The sequence below is a fragment of the Salvelinus namaycush genome, chromosome 3, assembly GCF_016432855.1.
Source record: "Salvelinus namaycush isolate Seneca chromosome 3, SaNama_1.0, whole genome shotgun sequence".
NCBI lineage: Eukaryota > Metazoa > Chordata > Actinopteri > Salmoniformes > Salmonidae > Salvelinus > Salvelinus namaycush.
The window spans coordinates 91,003,371-91,014,373 of NC_052309.1; the positions used below are offsets into that span (position 1 = coordinate 91,003,371).

At 46.0% G+C, this 11,003-nt stretch overlaps 2 protein-coding genes across 7 annotated transcripts in view; one reads left to right on the plus strand and one right to left on the minus strand.

Moving 5' to 3' along the window:
• epn3a (epsin 3a) overlaps positions 1-3,037 on the plus strand; it is a 65,993-nt gene extending 62,956 nt beyond the window's left edge. For both annotated transcript variants that reach the window (XM_038987122.1, XM_038987123.1), the window contains one exon: positions 499-3,037. In XM_038987122.1, coding sequence (XP_038843050.1) covers positions 499-788 — 290 coding nt within the window. In that variant the 3' untranslated portion in view covers positions 789-3,037. The remainder of the gene's footprint in view (positions 1-498) is intronic.
• arl16 (ADP-ribosylation factor-like 16) lies at positions 3,025-10,996 on the minus strand. 5 transcript variants are annotated; one of them, XR_005476068.1, is made up of 6 exons: positions 10,736-10,996; positions 10,327-10,385; positions 10,099-10,215; positions 6,864-6,979; positions 3,896-4,829; positions 3,025-3,777 (listed from the first exon to the last, which is right to left on the minus strand). XR_005476068.1 is itself a non-coding variant. In XM_038987134.1 (5 exons), exons 1-5 carry the CDS (start codon positions 10,794-10,796, stop codon positions 4,664-4,666), a joined length of 519 nt encoding a protein of 172 aa, XP_038843062.1. In that variant the 5' UTR covers positions 10,797-10,996; the 3' UTR covers positions 3,026-4,663. The 5 variants fall into 5 exon arrangements, 1 of the variants encoding a protein (XP_038843062.1); XR_005476064.1 differs by having other exon boundaries at positions 3,838-4,829; XR_005476069.1 differs by having other exon boundaries at positions 3,025-3,331; positions 3,452-4,829.
• Positions 10,997-11,003: the final 7 nt, after the last annotated feature.

Sequence of the window (11,003 nt, forward strand, 5' to 3'; positions counted from 1 at the left end):
CCTCCCCCCCTGTTCTCTCTCCTCCCCTATCTCCTCCCCCCCTGCTCTCTCTCCTCCCCTCTCTCCTCCCCCCCTGCTCTCTCTCCTCCCCTATCTCCTCCCCCCTGCTCTCTCTCCTCCCCTATCTCCTCCCCCCTGCTCTCTCCTCCCCTATCTCCTTCCCCCTGCTCTCTCTCCTCCCCTATCTCCTTCCCCCCTGCTCTCTCTCCTCCCCTATCTCCTTCCCCCCTGCTCTCTCTCCTCCCCTCAATCCTTCCCCCCTGCTCTCTCTCCTCCCCTATCTCCTTCCCCCCTGCTCTCTCTCCTCCCCTCAATCCTTCCCCCCTGCTCTCTCTCCTCCCCTATCTCCTTCCCCCTGCTCTCTCCTCCCCTCACTCCTTCCCCCCTGCTCTCTCTCCTCCCCTATCTCCTCCCCTATCTCCTCCCCTCTGCTCTCTCTCCTCCCCTATCTCCTCCCCTCTTGCTCTCTCTCCTCCCCTATCTCTTTCCCCCCTCCAGGTCTGAGTACTCCATCTCCCCTCAACCCGTTCCAGAGTGAACAACCTCGTCTCACTCTGAATCAGATGCGTCCCAGCTCCACATCCCCCGTTCCCCCCTCCGGTCCTCCCTCCCTGCCCTACAGTGCTTCTCTGCCCCTACCCGCCAGCCACCAGCCGGCCAGCCTGCCCTCCTCCCTCACCCAGCCAACCCATGGAGCCCTGGACATACCTGGGCTGCCACAGCCCCTGTTACCTCTTTCCTCCATCTCGTCTCTGGGAGAGCAGCACAGTCAGAATCCCTTCCTATGATGTCTGTCAAGGTGAACTGAACCCCAAAGATGGAAGATAGACCAACACCAACGTCTGCCCTGCGCAGAAGATCTGCTGGGTGTCCACGAGCGGTGTCCTGCTGGGTGTCCACGAGCGGTGTCCCGCTGGGTGTCCACGAGCGGTGTCCCGCTGGGTGTCCACGAGCGGTGTCCCGCTGGGTGTCCACGAGCGGTGTCCCGCTGGGTGTCCACGAGCGGTGTCCCGCTGGGTGTCCACGAGCGGTGTCCCGCTGGGTGTCCACGAGTGGTGACGATTCAGCATGTGGAATCGTCGAGAAATGAATAGAAAACGACGACCGATGTTTTGTAGTCAGATGTGACAGGACGCCCACCCGCTGTTGCATGGCCGGAATTCATGTTGGTATATCCTCTATCTCTGGTGGATGGAACAGAGAATAGACATGACTCTTATTAGGTTACTTCCTGTCAATCTAACCTCAAGACTCAACAACTGGAATTCAGACTGAACTGAAATCCCCTTAAGTTGTTATTTTGTTGTTGTTTTTCTATGGGCTATAGTACTGTAACCCTTAGATTGCTGCCTCTGCTACGATCTGCTCTATGCTTTAACCACAACCTGTCCTGTTACTCCTCTCTGCTGAAGGGAGTGATGGAGGCTACTGCCTCTGCTCGGGTCTGCTCTATGCTTTAACCACAACCTGTCCTGTTACTCCTCTCTGCTGAAGGGAGTGATGGAGGCTACTGCCTCTGCTCGGGTCTGCTCTATGCTTTAACCACAACCTGTCCTGTTACTCCTCTCTGCTGAAGGGAGTGATGGAGGCTACTGCCTCTGCTCGGGTCTGCTCTATGCTTTAACCACAACCTGTCCTGTTACTCCTCTCTGCTGAAGGGAGTGATGGAGGAGGAACGAGAGGTAGAAAGAAAGAGAATATGCCCAGAACGTGTTTAGGTCTATAGTAACCTAATCCTAAGCCATGACAGATCCTGTACATACACGCCGACGCCCAGGCTCATCCTCTGCTATAGAAAGCAGTAGGTGAAGACGTTTCCATGTTAAAGTAATTAGCAATACTTTACAGATGAGTGTGTCTGCACTAACCTGGTCTCAGATCTGTTTGTGCTGTCCTGCCAACTCCTATGGATCATTGGCTATACAGCAGAAACAGATCTGGGACCAGGTTAGTTAACTGCTTTTCCAACTGCTTCTTACCCAGTCACATGCCCCGATTGGCTCCTCACTGTTGCTCCTGATCCAGCACTGAACTGATTGTACACCAGCTATGCCTGCTTATCTCTCCGACCGACGGACCACAATGCACTGGGACAGGACGCCCACTGTTCCTGCCGCACTGCTCTATGCTGATTGGTCGGTCCGCTCTCTGGACTGCTTTCATTGGTTGGCTCTTTCTCGCCTATTATCTCTCCCATGATGCCCCAGGGGATAACTCGGACAAGTCTGTTCAGGAGGATGTAACGTTACAGAATGCTTAGATAGAAATGTATCATGTAGAACAGATGATTGTCTGCCAGATAGAATAGGGGAAGAGTGTCAGCTCTATTCAATCTATTTCTATCCGTTCAGAATGTTTCCCAGCACAGACTGCAACTCAGATAGAAATGTATCATATAGAACAGATATGATTGTCTACCAGATAGAATAAGGGAAGTGTGTCGGCTCTATTCAATATATTTCTATCTGTAAAAGTTCAGAATGATTCCCAGCACCGACTACAACTCTGATTTCTGAGAACGAGCATAGAACATTCCACGCCGATGATGAGACGCCAGCCAACTCCCATCAACATAATGAACACGGAGTTTCCTTTTTGTTGCATTAGGCCTAGTAAGGCTCAGTCTGACTGAGTTCTTGTGTCAGGGTGGTTTGCTGTTGGAATGGAACTGTGGTGATGGTGAGAGAGATTCTAAGGTAGTTCTATTGTATTGTAGTGGACTGGAGTCCCTTTTGAGGGATATCTGAATGAAATCTGCTTTTCAAGACCGGAACCACTGCAGGATTCACTATAGGGGGCAAATCCTAACGCTCTCAATTCAAGTTGAGTTTTGCATTGATGTCAATGGGAGAAGTGGACATTCAAGTGCAGTTAGAAGTTAGGAAGCATTCGACCCTATAAGCAACGCAACATATTAGAAGAATGTATGAATTGATATCATGATTATTTTCCCTCTCTCATTGCTCGATCATTACTTGTGAAACACTGATTGTCATCATCAAATATAAGAGTATAATGAACTAATAACAACACCTGGCATCTGCATTCCTTCATATTTTACAGCTTTTATTTCATGATCATGTTGATCAATAGTATATTTGTTGCTTTGATACCATTCAACCTTTTTACATCTGTTAATACATGACTGTGTGTAATATATACATATATATGCCTAGCTAGATTGTAATATCAAACACTTTATAATGGAATGTTTCTACATATCGAATGCTTAAGAGAAGCACACTCTTCAAAGAGTTGATTTTTCTACACGATGTCTGTCTGCCCCCCGGAGGCCAAACACCTGTATGACAGTTACTGTATCTCCACACACCTGTATGACAGTTACTGTATTTCCACACACCTCTATGACAGTTACTGTATTTCCACACACCTCTATGACAGTTACTGTATTTCCACACACCTCTATGACAGTTACTGTATTTCCACACACCTGTATGACAGTTACTGTATTTCCACACACCTCTATGACAGTTACTGTATTTCCACACACCTCTATGAGTTACTGTATTTCCACACACCTCTATGACAGTTACTGTATTTCCACACACCTCGATGACAGTTACTGTATTTCCACACACCTCTATGACAGTTACTGTATTTCCACACACCTCTATGACAGTTACTGTATTTCCACACACCTGTATGACAGTTACTGTATTTCCACACACCTGTATGACAGTTACTGTATTTCCACACACCTATGACAGTTACTGTATTTCCACACACCTCTATGACAGTTACTGTATTTCCACACACCTCTATGACAGTTACTGTATTTCCACACACCTCTATGACAGTTACTGTATTTCCACACACCTCTGACAGTTACTGTATTTCCACACACCTGTATGACAGTTACTGTATTTCCACACACCTGTATGACAGTTACTGTATTTCCACTGTCATCCATCATTTCCCCATATCAATGAATCCAGCATAGTTAGGCTACATCGAGGACACTACTCCAGTATAGTTAGGCTACATCGAGGACACTACTCCAGTATAGTTAGGCTACATCGAGGACACTACTGCACACATGATTATGCATTTCCCTATTTGGAAATACTTAAACCAAATGATATAACAGTGTTCTCCCTCAGCCTTTAAAAAACAACTGCTGGTAGATACAGTGTCTATACAGAGTGCTGACAATAAATACAGGCATGATATTCCATCCATAACAGCATTAATATCAGGCCTCCTCAATCAGACGTGATCCCATGTGAATGACAGATCATTCCTGGTGTGCTGAGATCATGAGGAGGAGGACATCTTCTTGCCAACGGGATTCATGTGTAACTGCGTGAGATACAGTACCCTCACTTTCCAGTCGGTGGTGACATCATTCCAAGTTCAGTGACAATGACGTCACTTATGCTGCGTTCAAAGCAACTGGGAACTCAGAAATCTCTGACTTCAGTGCGTTCAAGATAACAGTTTTTTAAATAATTTTTTTAACGGTCATCCAACTTGAAATTCCAACTCGGAAACTCGGGCCTCCTACAGCACCGACTTTCTGACCTGAAAATCACTGACGTTATGATTTAACCTCGTATTTTTCCCAGAGTTCCCAGTTGTCTTGAAAGCACCAGCAATGAGGAACTGCTTCCCGGAAGGAAGATGCTTCTATGACATCACTCTGTCAGTCAGTTAGGGTGGAGTGCAGCCAGCCCAACACCTCCTGGAGTCCCTGGCCGGAACGAGCGCTCAGTTCCAGGGTCGTGATTGGCTGGGTGGCAGAGGCGATGATGTCATCCATCCTGAACAGTGACATCATCTCTACGAGACTCATGGTACAAGGGAGGTCCCTGAAGGAAGAATGGTGGGAGGAGAAAGGGTTAGACATTTGCAAAGCGAGGGAGAGGCACTGTTTAATTTATGTAAAGGAGGCAAATAAAGTTTATCTCCACAAGACTCATGGTACAATGGAGATCCCGAGGGGAAGAGTGGGATGACAATCAGTCAGAAAATGTGCAGGGAGGGAGAGACGCTTTGTTGACAGTCATGCAACGCGGTGGGGGGAAAAAGCATTTAAAGTGGGAGTATATTGGGAGGAATTGGATACAGTCAGGTCCATAAATATTTGGACATTGACCAAGTTAATTATTTTAGCTGTCTACCACAGCATTTTGGAGTTGAAATTAAATAATGAATATGAGGCTGAAAGTGCAGACGTTCAGCTTTAATTTGAGGGTCTTTACCAAAAAGTAGTTGGACAATTGGCTGCTCAGCTGTTTCATGGGCAGGTGTGTGTTAATCCCTCATTAGTTTATTTACCAGTAAGCAGATAAAAGGTCGAGAGTTGATTTGAAGTGTGGCATTTGGAATCTGTTGCTGTTAACCCTCAATATGAAGTCCAAAGAGTTGTCACTGCCAGTGAAGCAAGCCATCATTAGGCTGAAAAATCCAAACAAACCCATCAGAGAGATAGCAAAAACATGAGGTGTGGCCAAATCAACTATTTGGTACATTCTTAAAGAGAAAGAATGCACTGTTGAGCTGGAACACCAAAAGGCCCGGAAGACCACAGAAAACAACTGTGGTGGATGACAGAAGAATTCCTTCCCTGGTAAAGAAAAAGCCCTTCACAACAGTTGACCAGATGAAGAACACCCTCCAGGAGGTAGGCGTATCTGTGTCAAAGTCAACAATCAAGAGAAGACTTCATCAGAGTAAATACAGACGGTTTACCACAAGATGTAAACCATTGGTAAGCCTCAAAACAGGAAGACCAGATTAGAGTTGGCCAAACAACATCTAAAAAGCCTGTCCAGTTCTGGAACAACATCCTATAGACAGATGAGATGAAGATCAACTTGTACCAGAATGATGAGAAGAGAAGAGTATGGAGAAGGGAAGGAGCTGCTCATGATCCGAAGCATACCACCTCATCTGTGAAGCATGGTGGGGGTAGTGTTATGGCGTGGGCATGTATGGCTGCTAATGGAACTTGTTCCCTTGTATTTATTGATGATGTGACTGCTGACAAAAGCAGCAGGATTAATTCTGAAGGGTTTAGGGCTATATTATCTGCCCAGATTCAGCCAAATGTTTTAAAACTCATTGGACGGCGCTTCACAGTGCAGATGGACAATGACCGGAAGCATACTGCGAAAGCAACCCAATACTTTTTTAAGGCAAAGAAGTGGAATGTTCTGCAATGGCCAACTCAATCACCTGACCAGAATCAAATTGAGCATGTATTTCACTTGCTGAAGGCAAAACACCCCAAGAACGAGCAGGAGCTGAAGACAGCTGCAGTAAAGGCCTGGCAGAGCATCACCATGGATGAAACCCAGCATCTGGTGATGTCTATGGGTTCCAGACTTCAGGCCGTCATTGACGGCAAAGGTTTTGCAACCAAGAATTAAAACTCACAATTTAATTGACGATTGTTACGTTGTCCAATTACTTTTGAGCCCCTAAAATTGAGCCCCATATATAAAAAGTGCTAAAATTCCTACACCGTTTACCTGATTTGGAGGTAAATACCCTCAAATTAAAGTTGAGTCTCCACTTTCAGCTCATATAGATTGTTTCCTTTCAAATCCATTGTGGTGGCGTACAGAGCCAAAATGATAACTTGTTCAATGTCCAAATATTAACGGACATGACTGTACGTCTGGTTCGTAGCCAGCAGTCTGTCCAGTAAGGTGCAATGTTGCAAAACATTCAGATACAACTGTATTGTGCTGAACAAACCTGATTGTCATGTAGAGAATAAGGGATCATGTCACATCTATTCATTACATTTCTATCTGAATGTTTAGTCTCAAAAATCCACTGTGATCTTGGCCAGAGAATGTGTAGTGTAGTGTAGTGTTAGTGTGTTACTACAGGACCTCTTGTTGAAGATAACCAGGACAGAGGCTGTGTGGAGAGGTTCAGCAGAGAGGACAGACAGGAGCTGGATACAGGACGACGACACCTGGGTGGTGTTAGCAGAGTCCACCATGAACTATATAGAGGACAAACACAAAGATTTGATTTTAAATCATTTCATGCCTGCAGTCGACAAGCCTGAAATTATGCAGAATGCACAGTTGATCTCCCAGTTTAGTGGGCTGATGGTCTACCGTGTCCTGCAGTGAAATTAGCCTGTTCATACCTCTGGTTGATCTCCCAGTTTAGTGGGCTGATGGTCTACCGTGTCCTGCAGTGAAATTAGCCTGTTCATACCTCTGGTTGATCTCCCAGTTTAGTGGGCTGATGGTCTACCGTGTCCTGCAGTGATATTAGCCTGTTCATACCTCTGGTTGATCTCCCAGTTTAGTGGGCTGATGGTCTACCGTGTCCTGCAGTGAAATTAGCCTGTTCATACCTCTGGTTGATCTCCCAGTTTATTGGGCTGATGGTCTACCGTGTCCTGCAGTGATATTAGCCTGTTCATACCTCTGGTTGATCTCCCAGTTTATTGGGCTGATGGTCTACCGTGTCCTGCAGTGATATTAGCCTGTTCATACCTCTGGTTGATCTCCCAGTTTATTGGGCTGATGGTCTACCGTGTCCTGCAGTGAAATTAGCCTGTTCATACCTCTGGTTGATCTCCCAGTTTATTGGGCTGATGGTCTACCGTGTCCTGCAGTGAAATTAGCCTGTTCATATCTCTGGTTGATCTCCCAGTTTATTGGGCTGATGGTCTACCGTGTCCTGCAGTGATATTAGCCTGTTCATACCTCTGGTTGATCTCCCAGTTTAGTGGGCTGATGGTCTACCGTGTCCTGCAGTGAAATTAGCCTGTTCATACCTCTGGTTGATCTCCCAGTTTATTGGGCTGATGGTCTACCGTGTCCTGCAGTGATATTAGCCTGTTCATACCTCTGGTTGATCTCCCAGTTTATTGGGCTGATGGTCTACCGTGTCCTGCAGTGATATTAGCCTGTTCATACCTCTGGTTGATCTCCCAGTTTATTGGGCTGATGGTCTACCGTGTCCTGCAGTGAAATTAGCCTGTTCATACCTCTGGTTGATCTCCCAGTTTATTGGGCTGATGGTCTACCGTGTCCTGCAGTGAAATTAGCCTGTTCATATCTCTGGTTGATCTCCCAGTTTATTGGGCTGATGGTCTACCGTGTCCTGCAGTGATATTAGCCTGTTCATACCTCTGGTTGATCTCCCAGTTTAGTGGGCTGATGGTCTACCGTGTCCTGCAGTGAAATTAGCCTGTTCATACCTCTGGTTGATCTCCCAGTTTATTGGGCTGATGGTCTACCGTGTCCTGCAGTGATATTAGCCTGTTCATACCTCTGGTTGATCTCCCAGTTTATTGGGCTGATGGTCTACCGTGTCCTGCAGTGATATTAGCCTGTTCATACCTCTGGTTGATCTCCCAGTTTAGTGGGCTGATGGTCTACCGTGTCCTGCAGTGATATTAGCCTGTTCATACCTCTGGTTGATCTCCCAGTTTAGTGGGCTGATGGTCTACCGTGTCCTGCAGTGAAATTAGCCTGTTCATACCTCTGGTTGATCTCCCAGTTTATTGGGCTGATGGTCTACCGTGTCCTGCAGTGATATTAGCCTGTTCATACCTCTGGTTGATCTCCCAGTTTAGTGGGCTGATGGTCTACTGTGTCCTGCAGTGATATTAGCCTGTTCATACCCCTGGTTGATCTCCCAGTTTAGTGGGCTGATGGTCTACCGTGTCCTGCAGTGATATTAGTCTGTTCATACCTCTGGTTGATCTCCCAGTTTAGTGGGCTGATGGTCTACTGTGTCCTGCATTGATATTAGCCTGTTCATACCTCTGGTTGATCTCCCAGTTTAGTGGGCTGATGGTCTACCGTGTCCTGCAGTGATATTAGCCTGTTCATACCTCTGGTTGATCTCCCAGTTTAGTGGGCTGATGGTCTACCGTGTCCTGCAGTGATATTAGCCTGTTCATACCCCTGGTTGATCTCCCAGTTTAGTGGGCTGATGGTCTACCGTGTCCTGCAGTGATATTAGCCTGTTCATACCTCTGGTTGATCTCACAGTTTATTGGGCTGATGGTCTACCGTGTCCTGCAGTGATATTAGCCTGTTCATACCTCTGGTTGATCTCCCAGTTTATTCTGTTGATGGTCTACCGTGTCCTGCAGTGATATTAGCCTGTTCATACCTCTGGTTGATCTCCCAGTTTAGTGGGCTGATGGTCTACCGTGTCCTGCAGTGATATTAGCCTGTTCATACCCCTGGTTGATCTCCCAGTTTATTGGGCTGATGGTCTACCGTGTCCTGCAGTGATATTAGCCTGTTCATACCCCTGGTTGATCTCCCAGTTTATTGGGCTGATGGTCTACCGTGTCCTGCAGTGATATTAGCCTGTTCATACCCCTGGTTGATCTCCCAGTTTAGTGGGCTGATGGTCTACCGTGTCCTGCAGTGATATTAGCCTGTTCATACCTCTGGTTGATCTCCCAGTTTAGTGGGCTGATGGTCTACCGTGTCCTGCAGTGATATTAGCCTGTTCATACCTCTGGTTGATCTCAATTTCTGATCAGAGGAGCTTTGCTTATTAATCATATAGAAATATTGACTATTTTTGCATTAAACTTTACCATCGATGGAATATGTGTACAAAGTATTATTGAGGTTATTCTAAACATTTACAAGGAATTATTTCCAAATTGAGAGGAACGTCTTCCTGTATAGAAGTTATGACGTGGTTCTCATGCTGATGCCATCTTGGACTAGGGCTCTCTTGCTAAAGACATTTGATCTCAATTGGACAAACCTGAATGCGTAAAGGTTTAATTGATAAAATGTCTATGGACAATGAGAGGAGTATTGACCCACCCCAGCTCGCTCACAGTCACCCTCTTCTATATCTACTCTTCATCAGAGTAGATATATTAACTCAACTTTTTTATTTAACATTTATTTAACTAGGCAAGTCAGTTAAGAACAAATTCTTAAATACAATGACGGCCTACCCCGGCCAAACCCAGACGATGCTGGGCCAATTGTGCGCCTCCTTATGGGACTCCCAATCACGGCCGGATGTGATACATCCTGGATTCGCACCAGGGACTGTAGTGCCTTAGACAGCTGCGCTACTCGGGGAGACTTATACACTGTATGGATGTGGTTCTGGACTCACGATGACAGAGGAACAGTCCGTATAGTAACTGGGCCAGATAGGACCCATACAGCCTCCCAGCTCTCTCACAGTCACCCTCTTCCTCTTCAGAGTCAGGTCTGTCAGGTTGGTGCCCACCTGTAACAGAGGGAGACATAATAGTAGTCTAGAAAATCCCCTTTCTGTTTAAAACACCCTCAAATGGTGACTGACACAACAATCACTGTAGTGAATACCGAATGGACTCACCGTAGGTAGAGTAACAGGGGGTTCCCCTAAATCAGTTGTGCCATCTCTCACACTGAGTTGTGAATAGTCTGTTAAGGGTGATTAAATAGACACTGTAGCATGGAAATGTACTCTGAAGATACATATTGGAGTGAGACATGCGCTACTTTGTCTCAATAGTCTCCTCTCCTACATCTTCATTTGCACTGATATTAAACACAGGATAGGTGAGAAGAAGAATATGGTGGATGTGTATTGGAAACTCATCAGATTCCAAGCAGATGAAGGAGAGGAAGAAGAGGATACGATGAAAGGAAGCCACTGGTTATTGAGACGCATCCATGGTCATAATTGCTAGCTAGCAAACGTTAGCTTATTATCTTATTTGCTTGCTAAATCAATCTCAATGCTGGCTAGTTTGAAAGGATATTCTGTAAACGTTTCAAGAGAAGAGTTTTTCCAACACCGGTTGCACCGAGCAGCAAACACATTTCGTAAAAACCAACAAAGACTTGATCCGTATCAAACTTGTCGAGACTAGTTAGCTAGCAAGCAAGCCTCTCCAGCTTACTTTGACACCACGGCGACGCTCATATAATCAACTTTAGTTGCTATGTTTGCACAAATAAGAAGCAAATCTTTGCTGCAAATCCAATTTCTCATGAGTTATTTCATCACCGACCGACCCGGAACCAAAA

Bases quoted from the DNA above. Each gene is read 5' to 3' on its own strand.
- arl16 (XM_038987134.1), bottom strand. From the start codon at position 10,796: ATGTGTTTGCTGCTCGGTGCAACCGGTGTTGGAAAAACTCTTCTCTTG. The intron at 10,216-10,326 runs GTGAGTCCATTC...CCTCTGTTACAG, and splicing joins CCCCTGTTACTCTACCTACG to GTGGGCACCAACCTGACAGA. The intron at 4,830-6,863 runs GTCCTGTAGTAA...TTCTTCCTTCAG, and splicing joins CTGGTTATCTTCAACAAGAG to GGACCTCCCTTGTACCATGA.